The sequence below is a fragment of the Taurulus bubalis genome (assembly GCF_910589615.1).
Source record: "Taurulus bubalis genome assembly, chromosome: 15".
NCBI lineage: Eukaryota > Metazoa > Chordata > Actinopteri > Perciformes > Cottidae > Taurulus > Taurulus bubalis.
The window spans coordinates 6036960-6050169 of record NC_136603.1 but is presented as its reverse complement, the minus strand read 5'-3'; the positions used below and the strand labels follow the sequence as shown (position 1 = coordinate 6050169).

The window sequence follows — 13210 nt, the reverse complement described above, 5'->3', positions numbered from 1 at the left end:
CACTCCCACGAGGCCACATCAGCGCTCCTTCCTCCTCCTCCTCCTCTTCTTCCTCCTCACGACAAACCCGAGGAGGAAACCAAGGCTGTGTGTGTGTGTGAATCAAAATAAAAAATTAACCCATAACCTCGTTGGGCTCGTGGGTGGCACAGCGCATCGCGGCGCTGCGCGGAGGCCGGTTGTGACGCCGCCAGAGGCCTCCCTGCTGCCCGCCACGCTGACATCACATTATTAAACTCGTCCTCCTGTCGACTCTGTGGAACTTCAGCTCAGATGCAGTTTTTATTTTTTTTGCTTTAGCCTTCAGGTATTTACATATACGTGTTAAAAAAGAAACCACACAAAGAATCGGCCGTGAAACTGCGGTGGGGAGTCGAACAAAAACGCTCACAGCGAGAGTTAGATCACTGCTCGAGAGAGAGAAGGAGATCAAATGAACATGTTAGCAACCGGAGTCACTCTGATGGAATATGAAAATATCAAAACTCATCTAACTATGAACCTTCCTGCTGAAGCCAAAGAACTCTGGAACAGACTGAGCGCTAGGTGAGGAACACGCTGCTGTTTTTACCCATTATCTATGAACTATAGCATTATTACAGGCCCTCTTCACGGCGGAGAGTTTCACAAAGACAACCTTCACTTGTTAGATCCATGTCTTAGCTTCCAGGCCGTAATGTCCGAGCACAGAACACTCCTTTTTTAAATTGATATCATTGTGTCGTTGAACAGTTGTGATCAGGAACAGTTTTAAAAGAGAACTACACAGATTTTACACATTCAGATCAGTTTACTTGTTATGGTCAGCACTTTGAAAAAGTCGAAATACTCTGTGACAAGTTTTGCATGAGTAAAATAGACTGAAAGTAAAAAGAAGTTAGAGTATTGGCATGGACATAAACATATCCAAATCATTGTGTTATAGTATTATTATGATTGTTGATCACTTTAATGTTGCAGCTGTTAAGGATGCAGCTAAATTCAATAACTTCATTAGTAAGCCTATTTAAAAAAATGTTTTTCATGAAACAGTGATTAGGTCAGCAGTAGAAATGAAAGTAAATATATGTACAGTATGTGAAGAATGTTAATGTTGAACATTGAATTAAATGTAAAGATTTAAGAAAAGGTAAACATATTGGTGAGGTATTTTTCTCTTGTTATGTTTGACCTTTGTACTCAAGTTCTTCATTTGCACATGTAATAGTTACTTAATAGATTGGCAGGTTGAACTATGTAAATGAAATAGGAAAATACCACTTAGGCATGTTTTTCTCTGCTGACAAATAAATCTGTGCAGCATCTCCTTGTGGACTGTACCACAGTTCACCTGGAGCTGATCTCAGATCAGTTGCTCAGATGGAGACATGGCTCCTTGGTCAACATCTGCGTTTGAAATGTATTTATATTTATTTAACTGCTCTCTTGCTTGGATTAAAGAGTCAAATGCTTTGAATGTAAGACAGCGTAATAAATTCCTGGGGGTTGCATCGTCCATCGTAACATCACTTTTATCAAAATACTGAAGGTTTCTCTTCATGCACTGATCACAGTTATCCCAACATGCATGAATAAATGATGAGTTCTCAGCTGAATGCTAAACAGGCTGATGTTGCATCTCCAAAACAAACTGTTATGTCTCTGAGTCATTTCTTCTTGTAGCCTCTGAAGGCTGAACACATAACAGAAGTTGTTTTTTTTTCTTTCTGTGTGAGACGAAGCAGAAGTGGTGACACTTACAAAGCAACACAAATAAATACAGAGAGAAATAATCAAACTGCGGAAAAGGATCTGTCACAAAGAAAAAATAATCAAAGATTCAATTTTTCCTGCTTACATGACAAAATACAGAGGCATGACATCAGAACAAGGGATTGAAGGTTGCATGTTCACGGCACACCGCCTTGAATCTTGGATAACAAAAGTAGCTTTCTCCACCAACCGCTCACACACCGCATGTTCTCACTCCCAAGTCTTCAAGTATGGCCGCTTGGTCAGTGGCCCTATAGGCGCCAAACCATGACGCTGGCCAAAGTTATGGCGGGTAAGGGAGGAAGTCGGGTAACGTCATATAAAGAGAGAGAAAGGGAGGAAGTCAGATGACGCTGTATAAAGAAAGAGAAAGGTAGGAAGTCAGGTGACGCCGTATAAAGAGAGAGAAAGGGAGGAAGTCAGGTGACGCCGTATAAAGAGAGAAAGGGAGGAAGTCAGGTGACATCGTATAAAGAGAGAGAAAGGGAGGAAGTCAGGTGACATTGTATAAAGAGAGAGAAAGGGAGGAAGTCAGGTGACATTGTATAAAGAGAGAGAAAGGGAGGAGGTCAGGTGACGTTGTATAAAGAGAGAAAGGGAGGAAGTCAGGTGACGCCGTATAAAGAGAGAGAAAGGGAGGAAGTCAGGTGACGCCGTATAAAGAGAGAGAAAGGGAGGAAGTCAGGTGACGCCGTATAAAGAGAGAAAGGGAGGAAGTCAGGTGACGCCGTATAAAGAGAGAGAAAGGGAGGAAGTCAGGTGACGCCGTATAAAGAGAGAAAGGGAGGAAGTCAGGTGACATTGTATAAAGAGAGAAAGGGAGGAAGTCAGGTGACATTGTATAAAGAGAGAAAGGGAGGAAGTCAGGTGACATTGTATAAAGAGAGAAAGGGAGGAAGTCAGGTGACATTGTATAAAGAGAGAAAGGGAGGAAGTCAGGTGACATTGTATAAAGAGAGAAAGGGAGGAAGTCAGGTGACGTTGTATAAAGAGAGAAAGGGAGGAAGTCAGGTGACGCCGTATAAAGAGAGAAAGGGAGGAAGTCAGGTGACGCCGTATAAAGAGAGAAAGGGAGGAAGTCAGGTGACATTGTATAAAGAGAGAAAGGGAGGAAGTCAGGTGACGCCGTATAAAGAGAGAAAGGGAGGAAGTCAGGTGACGCCGTATAAAGAGAGAAAGGGAGGAAGTCAGGTGACGCCGTATAAAGAGAGAGAAAGGGAGGAGGTCAGGTGACATCGTATAAAGAGAGAGAAAGGGAGGAAGTCAGGTGACATTGTATAAAGAGAGAGAAAGGGAGGAAGTCAGGTGACATCGTATAAAGAGAGAAAGGGAGGAGGTCAGGTGACATCGTATAAAGAGAGAGAAAGGGATGAGGTCAGGTGACATTGTATAAAGAGATTATTTAAAAATAGAAATTAAAAATCAGATGATCACCAAAGTTATTACAACTCATCCCGAGGGGAACATTAAATGTCTGAACCACATTTCATCTCAATTTGTCCAATGGTTGTTTTTAAAACTTTATTTATCTCACAAGTATATTTGCAGCAGTTACAGTACAAATAGGAAAGACTGCAAATAAAATATAAAATATCAATAAGGTGGAAATTCAAAATAAGAACAGGTATTTAACCTTAAATATATCAATTTGAGTCTGGACCTGAGAATCACCTGTTTGTTTAAAGTAGATATCATTCAGCATGTCATTCGTATGTCTAGTTTTCCAGTAGGCGGTTGGATCTGCACAGAAGAGCTGAACGCCGTAAAACAGTGAAGCGTATCTCCAGATCTCAGAGGAATTACAATGCATTCATTTATCTGGAACAGAACGTAAATGACGAGCGAATCCCAGCTATCGTGATTTGGATCTGGACGAGGAAGGAAGACTAAATTAGCTCTCTGCAGCTCCGGCAGGACTCGGCCATTAGCACCCAGTGCAGAATGACAGCGCTAATGAAGTGGAGGCAACAGGAAGCTAACGCAGACCTCTGGGCCGCCGAGGAGCTCGCAGGCATTAAGGCGAGGCGGTCCACTCACTCAAAGTGAGTTAATGCCTTTTGTTTTTGGTCAAAAGTTGGGGAGAAAACACAATGAGTGTAAGGAGGGTTATTCGGTTTAATAAAAAAAAAGGAAGTGGAGGGGAGTCGTTTCTTCAAGCTCTCCCTCCACCCTCCTGCTCCACCTGCATTTCTTAAACGGTCACAATGGGAGGAGCTGCTGTTGAACTCGTTCACACCGGTGTGTCTTTGAAGCTGTTTAATTGGACTTATTGTCACGGCCATATCAACAGGCCTCAGTGGATTCATTATGATCCCACAGTTAGTTGTTACAATGTTCATTTGTTGGAATCAACAGAAGGCGTTTGCTTTTGAAACTGTGCCTCACAACCTTTGTTGTTGTTGACCCTGTACGTCTGTACAGATCTTGAGAAATACAAATAACCTTGCTTAGTTTGCTTATAAATGTCTTGCTCTTTAAGATGAATTAGAGCTGGAAAACAAACCTCAGGCTGGAATTGTATTTCTGCAAAAGATGCATGCAAACAAATGTGGAGACCAATGTGAAGAAAGGTGTTATGGGCAACAAGGACACACACACACACACACACACACACACACACACACACACACACACACACACACACACACACACACACACAGTCTGATCAAAGGCACAGCTGTTTTGGGAGAAGACTTTTTGAATTTACAACAAACCTCCCAATTTCTACTGTTTGTAAAATCTCCCTGCAAAAATATTCTCTTGACTTTATGACACCCACACAGCATAATTATGGCTGCTAACCACCCATAATGCAACACTTTCAGTAGGAGCTGGTGTTACTCTTATATAATTGTCCAACCGTACTTTTGTAATTTCCAGAACAAAATATCATCTTGTATTTGGTACAATATGCTTTTTATCATTGTGAGTGTAGCAGCACACTTAAGTTTCCTTCCTGAACGACCTTATAGGCTTTGCACCATTAATTTCCTCGTAGATAATTACACGTTAATACGTTTTTCCTTTTGACCATACGAAAGTCTGAACTGAGCTGCAGCATGACAGTCAGATCGAGGAGAAACATTAATGTAAAATATCAAAAATAACATGACCCGAGTGTCATTTGTTACGAGGATGATGCCACAACAAGCATCTCAATGGCAGTGTTTATAAATAGGCAGCTGACTTTTAGTTGAGAATAGAGAAGAAGAGGAAACAAAGAACAGCATTAATGTGCTTTCTCAGCTTTTCTCAGCGTTCTCCACTTCCACCATTAGGCGACTATTCAGCAGGACTAGGTCTTTCATGATGAGGCTTTTATGCAGGCAGATGATTTGTTATTTGTCCAAAAAAAAGTGACGTGACCCGTTAGTCCCGGACAGCTGTATCTTAACAGATCAATCACGTATTTCTATTGTCACATTTGTTGGTGTATTTCCAGCAGCCTTCAAGGAGAGAAAACATTCTCTTGATGTGGCAGACGAATCAAACTAAAATGACAGCAGTCACTGACGGATCCCTCAGCTCATGATGAGGTATTGATCAGGTCCAAAACTCGTACATAATTGTTGCAGCTTTCATAAATCACAAATCAATACATCTTAACATTTGAGCAAACAGTCTCTAGTGTCCTCCAGGACCTCCGTCATGCTATATCACAAAAAGGGACAGCCTTACTTTATGACTTCTTTTCACACAGAATTTCATTTTACATTTTGGAAAATGCTCCTATTCGCTTTCTTACTGAACATTCGATTCAAGGCAACTGTTGTAGGTTGTATTTCGTCTCTTTGTGGTCGTTTTGTGTCTCTCTCTGGTCATCTTGTGTATCTTTATGGTTGTTTTGTATTCATTTTGTGTTTCCATGTGGTTGCTTTATAGTTGTTTTCCATCTCGGCAGTTGTTTAATGTCTCTTTGTAGTCATTTTGCAGTTTATTTGTGTCTCTCTGGAGTCGTCTTATGTTTCTTTGATGTCATATTACAGCACATTATACAAAATAGCATATGAAACCATCAAAGAAAGCATGAGATGCTTCTTTTGTTTCTATTCTGTTGTTCTGATTTAAATTGCTTTAATCCTTCAGTATTTGAATGAAATGCAACTGTAGCTTCAGTATGCATGATTCAGAATGACCATGCAGAAACAATTATTGTTCTGGTTTTCTTTGACATGTGCGCAATATTAACCAACAAGGAATCTCAGTATTCTGTGACTTAGGAAACAAGTAAAGTTGACAGTTACTTTAAACAAGCTTGTTTCAGTAATCCAACCATACAAGTGGCGTTACATTTCTCAAGGTGACATGTATTCATACATCACGTTTCATCCTGTACATTTTTGACATTCGTGTCACTCTCCCGAAAAAAGCTGCTGCTTGTCTTTTATCTTCCAACATCAGATGACTCGGTTTGGTCGGCACTCTGAATCATTAGCAGCGTTGAAGTCGAGCTGCAATGTTCCTGCCATCCATTTATTGATAACAATCTAAGGGCTGGGCTCACTGCCCCCTGGATAAAAAGGAACATTTCCAACATTTCTCCTCTTAATTAGCTTATTGTGAGAGCATGTTGAGTAACAAACAAATCATTTAGGAGAGGAAAGGGGCAAAGCTTTTTTATCATTTAACTTCAATCAAACATAAACTGATGGTTTATTTTTTGCAGCTTGCTAACTGAAATGTTATCAACTGAAACACATTTTCATACCGTTCAGTTTTTTTCATCCTCCTGTGCGTGAATAATGACCGTGCAGAGCTAATGTGCACTCGGCTGCTCTTTCCTCCTACGACCTCCGTGGTCTGCAGCCCCATCATTACATTTCCTGCTAATCTACAGAACCATTGGCTTGAGCAGCTGGATACCAGCCAGGCAGGCAGAAGCCAAATATACCTGATTGTTCCCTCATCTCCATAAAAATTATATGGAGTCATAAACGTCACTTTTATCTCTTTCAGAGGGCCAAATTGCATTTAATGCGACTGCCCTCCTGTCCTCATTGTGAAGAAGAAGAATGCATTTTTTTTCAAAAGCATTTCTGGTTAATTTTGTCCTTCTGCAAAGCGGCGAGAGTCACAATGAACAAGGACGTATTCGTCAGAGATGGGCAGTTTCATCCTTGACCATGAAACACAAAAATAACAGTAATTTCAGAGCCACAAACGTCCTCTCAGTCCACCGTCCGTTCTAGACAACGTACTAAACCATGTGTTGTCCTATCTGTTGTGTTTATCTTTGTCCTGAACACATTTGACTTTTTTAACCAAATTCTTTTATTTTTTCCGATAAATTTCAGGTACAAGTACACGTAGTTGGGTATCACTGCTGTAAACTTAAAGGGTGGATCCATTATACATTGTTCCCAAATGTGTTTCTTATCTATACAAATCCGTACATTCAAATTGTGGCCTCTTATATATTTTAAAATCAAAATGCTATTTTCCCCGACCCTTTCTAAAGACATTTTTACACTTGATTTGACATAGGTTTATATATAAATATATTATATCCTTATCCATAGTCACTGTGTATTAGATGATGGTGACGCTCCCAGTTTGGAGAAGCAGACAGGAAGTACCGGGATGAGAGACAATTATTGTTCTGATGGGGAACAAAAGCCATGATATCCGTCTCTTCAAAGCCACAACACACAATTGACAAAAACAGTAATTTCATCTCGCAGAAACAATTTCTGGAATATCATGTGACATGACCAAAGCCTCAGTCTGAAAATGTAACTAACCTACAAGCTAATTAATGACAAGGCAGTAATGTTAGCGGGTCAGCTCTAAGGCTAGAAAGCTAAAATGACTATTTTCTTGAATATAAGATGATTATAAAATAGTCTTCTCTTTACCAACACTTGTTTACCCATTATCCAAACCCATCGGAAAATAGCTAGCCAACTCTAAAAGACACATTACAAACCGACTTGAGGGAACTTGGTGACCTGTGAAAATGAAGGCAACCCATAATGCAACATTCTCAGTAGGAGCTGTTGTCTCAAATGTGTCTCAAATTTAAAATCTGACTTTTGAATATGCAATTTTCTCTTCCTCGATGTCCGATCTTTTAAACACCACTTTCAGAACACTTTACTTTTGGTGTTGTAACACAGCTTCAACGGCCATAAACATATCATCTCATATTTGTACATTAAGCTAAAAACTTTGGGTAGATTTAAGGCGAATATCAGAGCTTAAACCTCTTACCCACTGAAATCGTCCACACCGCCATGATCTTGATGCGGGCCTTGGTGTGGGAGTTGAAGCGGCTGTGGTGGATCGGGTTGCGTATGCCGATGTACCGATCCAGAGAGATGGCGCAGAGGTGCATGATGGACGCCGTGGAGAACAGGACGTCCAGGTAGATCCAGATGGGACAAAGGTCCGAGGGCAGCGGCCACCCGTAGTCTGCAGAGAAAGGGACGAGTGGAGAGGTGGAAAGATTAAAAAAAGAAAGACAGAAGAATTTAAATATTGTTAGTGTCCGTTTCATGAGGGGGGCATAAAAGGTTGGCAACGTAATTTAAAAAAAGTTTCAGTTTTGCTTGGTTGAGATGGAAAAGTTGGTGTATTGAAAAACAAAATCTGACAAAGTGCAGTATTACAAATACATTAAAATTCTGACAATTCTTAAAAAAGCAAACCAGCAAACCTTTACCTTTGTGAAGTTGCAACATGAGATGTTTTTACGTGAAAATATTACTTAAATGAATTGAATGTTAGTGGAGTAACTGATGAATCACATAAGGTTTTATATGTTTTGTTTGCTAAAAGCTCAATCTGGAAAGTGACTGAAGCTGTCAGATGAATGAAGTGACGTAGAAGTAGAAAGTAACGTGAAGAGAACAAACTAAATGTACGTTGTTGCCGTCCACAGCTGGAAAAGTCAGTGTGAACACAAAACATACCAGAACTATCAGCCCGTCTGATAAATTAATCTAGTTACTTCCTGTCACATTTGTTTTGGCATTTGTGTTAATATAACCGGACTCTATTAAAAAGCATTGGCGGGACCACAGTGATCCTTTTCATGGACTCGTTGCCTCTGAAAAGCTAATAAAACACAGTGACCGGTCGATGATAAATGGAGTGAGTCATACAGATGGAACATGTCTGAAGGCCTCTAATGCTGAGCACACGCTGGAAACTACACACATGTTACCTTCACACACACACACACACACGTGTCCCTCATGGCCGCCCACAGCAGCCATCTCTATATTTAGTCCAGTAAATTGGTCTTTAAACCACTCAGCCGCAGATGGAAGTGACATTATGTACCATATGCGGGATATTAACGTGATTGGAGGCAGATTATATATTATTATATAGATCACAATGAGGCAAGTTCATTTGTAGAGGCAGTTCAACGACGCAGAGCATAAAATCAGATGGAGGACAAGAGCATTCATTTATCTACACAGCAGAACAATATGGATATAGACATCTTATTTAGGTCTCTGTCTCTAGATGGGTATATAAAAGCTAAGTTTATCCTGGAAGGATCACAAAAGGTGTATTCTCTCTCCAGTGGTAATTGTAGGACAGTCTTCATTGTCCTTGTTGGACTGTTGGTGGTGCCAGATAAAGTGTAAAAGCCGTCTGGGTAACAAGAACAGGTGGCAACATAGTCAAAGTGGCCATTAAAAGGCCATCTGTGGTTAAACTGCCTGATCTGTCTCATATTCTCTGTAAAATAATTATTTTACTGCGTCTTCTTCACCCCTTGTATGGATGGTTACAAAATCAATTAATTAATAAATCTTTATTCATCAGGTAGCCAAACTGTTAGATAATCAATTGATGATCAGTTTCCCTTATCACAGGTTGGTTGTATGATTGTGATGGTTAAACATCTTTCAGTTTCACTTGGTATGTTCATGTTTTATGTAATAAATAATGTTTTATGTTTTTTTTCACGGTGGCAGCAGCCTAAGCAACGTAGTCCAGACGTCCCTCTATCCAGCTCCTCCTGAGGGATGCTCAGGTGTTCCCAGGCCAGATGAGATATATAATCCCCCCAGGGTGCTCTGACTCCATCTTGGGGCCTCGTATCGGTTAAACATGCTCCGAAAACCTCCAAAAGAAGGTGTCCAGGAGGATCCTGACCAGACGTTGAACCACATCTGGCTCCTTTCGGCTCGACTCCCTCCGGATGCCTGAGCTCCTCTCATTGTTTCTGCGGCTGAGCTCAGCCCTCCTGCAGAGGAAACTCATTTCTGCCGCTCGTATCTGCGGTCTCATTCTCTCAATCGCTGGCCAAAGCTCATGGGATTTGGGAATAAGAAACCCATCTTTATTTTTCTTTGAAAGTAAAATACATGCACTTACTCCTACTCCTCCTCTTGACTGTCGTTACCTCCATGCGACAGGTGAGGCACATCCTGATGAAGGCTTTTATTATTCAGGAGATGACTCATCCATGTTGATCCATGTCACCATAGTCACCGGCAGACCCTCATCCTCCTCCTCATCATTCAGACGCATTCAGTCACAAACAGCCTTCCTCCATTTTTGTGCCCTCTATTTCTCCTGAATCAAACACATGGTCAAGAATAACCTCCCGAGATGGAGGCGTCCCTCCACCACCGCCTGCATGACCCAGGGCATGATGGGAAACGCCTGGCTGTCTCCAGATCAGAGAGCTGATTGGCTCTTAGATTGGACAACAAACACCACGTTGAGTAGAAAATCCTTATTTTCTGTGTAGTTGTAATACTTAACGCTAGATTGTTGGCTATTCGTCTCAGGATTAATCTAAAAACATATTTTGCGGGATTGATAATAATAACGCGTATTTATACAACACAGGAGCAAGAGCCAATTATTTCATGGAAGGATGCTTTCAGACTTGGAACACGTAAAAAAGGACAGATGTCTTAAATTGCTATCGTTAAAAAGGGGAGAAAAAGGTTAAAACTCTCCGTCACGCCCTCCAGCCACATTCCCACATTCCCCAAAACGTCCTCTTTGCTGTTCTCAGACTTTTCCACCTGCTCCAGACGCTCACATCCACCTGCTCACCTCCTCTTTCCCTCGCCATCTAACTCACTCATTCCCAGTCAGATTGTTGCCATGTGTTTCTCGTCTTTGCTTTCTTGTTTCTGTAAACCGTACCGGAAAATCTGGAACATGTAACCAGCCTGTTTTGAACCTCTGTCTGATCTTTTGGAAATTCCTTCCTGTCCATATGGAGAACATAAATTAAAATGTCATAGCATTTGTTAGTGTATTACTGTGAGGATTACAGTCTCCTCGTTGTTCCACAGATATTCAGTGACGTTCAAATCACATGCTTTATGTACGTCATCATTTATTCACTAAATTGTTTGCAGAATTTTTGGGAAATAGTTAGACTTTTATGTACATTAACAAGTTGATTAAAAAGACACAACACAATTATACATACCAGCTGCTGCATCATCATAATATATTACACATAACTATGAAGACAATTGAATTAACCGAGCAATAAAAACAGTTTAACTAATAAACGTGGCTGCATGGATGAGAGGAAATTCATTTAAAGTTAGAGGGGCAAAAACATGCATTAACACAAGTTTGGTACTTTCAACTCGCTGACTTGTGTTTGTTGTTTCTAGTCCAGCAGGGACGTTGCTCCGCGGTCCATCCTCTATTCTGAGTTCCCCGTTGAGAACCACAAAGAGAAAAGAGAATTCACCCTGAGGGACTGATAAGGTTTCACACTATTGTACCGGCTCCTCAGCCTCTGATGGTGATGACCTGGAAGCAGAGTGAATTATCCCTCGCAGAGAAATCCCACACAAAACAAAAACACACGAACAAAAAAAAAAAATCTGCCCAAAAAAAATCCCACAGGACCTGCTGGGATGTGACTTTTTGCTCCCGCGCCTGCTGCTGCAGACAGAGCCGTCCTTATGAAACCGCCGCTGTGGTTTCAAACCCAACATGTTCTGCCGTTGTCACCTCTGCCTTGTTCCTTTTCAAAGAGCCGAGAGCCGACGTCTCTGCTTCCCCGGCTTGTAAAACCTCAACACAGAAAAGGCTGCGACTGTGACATTATTCCTCAGTACCTGACACCAATTAGACCCAGACAGCTCTGCACCCGGACTCGATCCCGGGGAAAGAGACACCCATTTTTTCTTCCTGTACAAAGCAGCGTTAGAGAAATAAGATAAAGTTTCACGGAGAATAAATCATTTAAGTGATTATGATACAGACACCGCAGCGGATCACACGCTCCGAACAGCACACTGAAGTCGTGTAACTTTCAAATCTGCTGGAAATCAGAAAAAAAAAAATGTCGGGAACGTTTATTTTATTTATATCCTGCAGTGTCTGACAATGTGTTCTGGTGTAATTAAATGTTAAAGTCAAGTGTGTTTTCAGGGGCCTGCTTTCTTTGCTTCCATTTACATTCAAATAAAAAAAGACCTTCAGTCACTTTGTAACCAGCAAGCATCACAAACACTGGAGAAGAAACAATCAGCTGATTCATTCACTTTTTTTAATCAAAAATCCCAGAAGTTTCCCCGCCTTTATCACACGTAAAGATGGACTTGATGTTTTATAGACCGATGAGAAAGTAATAGATAGCTGCAGGCCTGTAAACATGTTTCCATCAAGAGTAAAGACAGAGGAGATTCTTGTACTGGAGTCCGTACATGTGGCTTAAAGTCTGGAACATAGCAACCTGCTGACTTTTTGTAAATAATCAGACTTCTTTCTCTCTGTTGTGTGCGAGTTGTTAGTGAAACCACGTATTAAAAAAAACCCACTGGATCTAAAACATCTGTGTTTTCATTGTGTAACAGTGAAGGTTGACAGCGGGTCATTCTTTCAAGTCTTCTCAAGTTCTTGACGCGGTTGAGCCCAGAGAGGAGAGCTGCAGGAGAACAGAGCGCACAGCATCGATCGTCTGACACGGGAAAGAGAGTCCATCGGGCCGGCCGGCTCTCGGGGAAGTAAATCTGCAGATTGTTAATCACAGTGGAGGCTTTTATGGGACGCGACCTGCTGCAGCCGACACGTTGGCTGCTGTCAGGTCGGAGGAACAACAACAAACTAAAGAGAAAGACCTTCTTTTTGTCGTTCCCATGTGTGTTGCTGTGGTTTTGAGTTAAAGAGGTTTTGAACCGGAACATGTGCCAACTGTTGGTTAACGTCTGAATTTTTTATACACGGTCCAAATTGCACGAAAAAAAAAAACTGCACTCGTGGCTTTTTGAAACTCGTTGAACTTGTGTCGCACTCTCGACCGGAACAAAGCAACTGACCAGGGAGTTGGACTCATAAAAATATTCACCAAGAAGGAAGAAATTAAGACTGAAAATGGGAGAAACACTTTTATTACGCTCCTGCAAGTCATAACCGGAGAGTAAATGTTGCAAAAATGATTCTTATGAAGTGTTCATTCAAAGATGCTCAACTGGAAATTGAAAAATCCTCTCAATTTTAACATATGCATGAACAT

General features: G+C 41.1%; 1 protein-coding gene across 1 annotated transcript in view; it reads right to left on the bottom strand.

Moving 5' to 3' along the window:
* The window catches only part of htr2aa (5-hydroxytryptamine (serotonin) receptor 2A-a), a gene marked incomplete at both ends in the record, with an annotated part of 45079 nt that overhangs the window by 13645 nt on the left and 18224 nt on the right, over window positions 1-13210 (bottom strand). The window contains one exon of the mRNA XM_079231056.1: window positions 7963-8163. Within this exon, the coding sequence (XP_079087182.1) occupies window positions 7963-8163 (201 nt within the window). The remainder of the gene's footprint in view (window positions 1-7962; window positions 8164-13210) is intronic.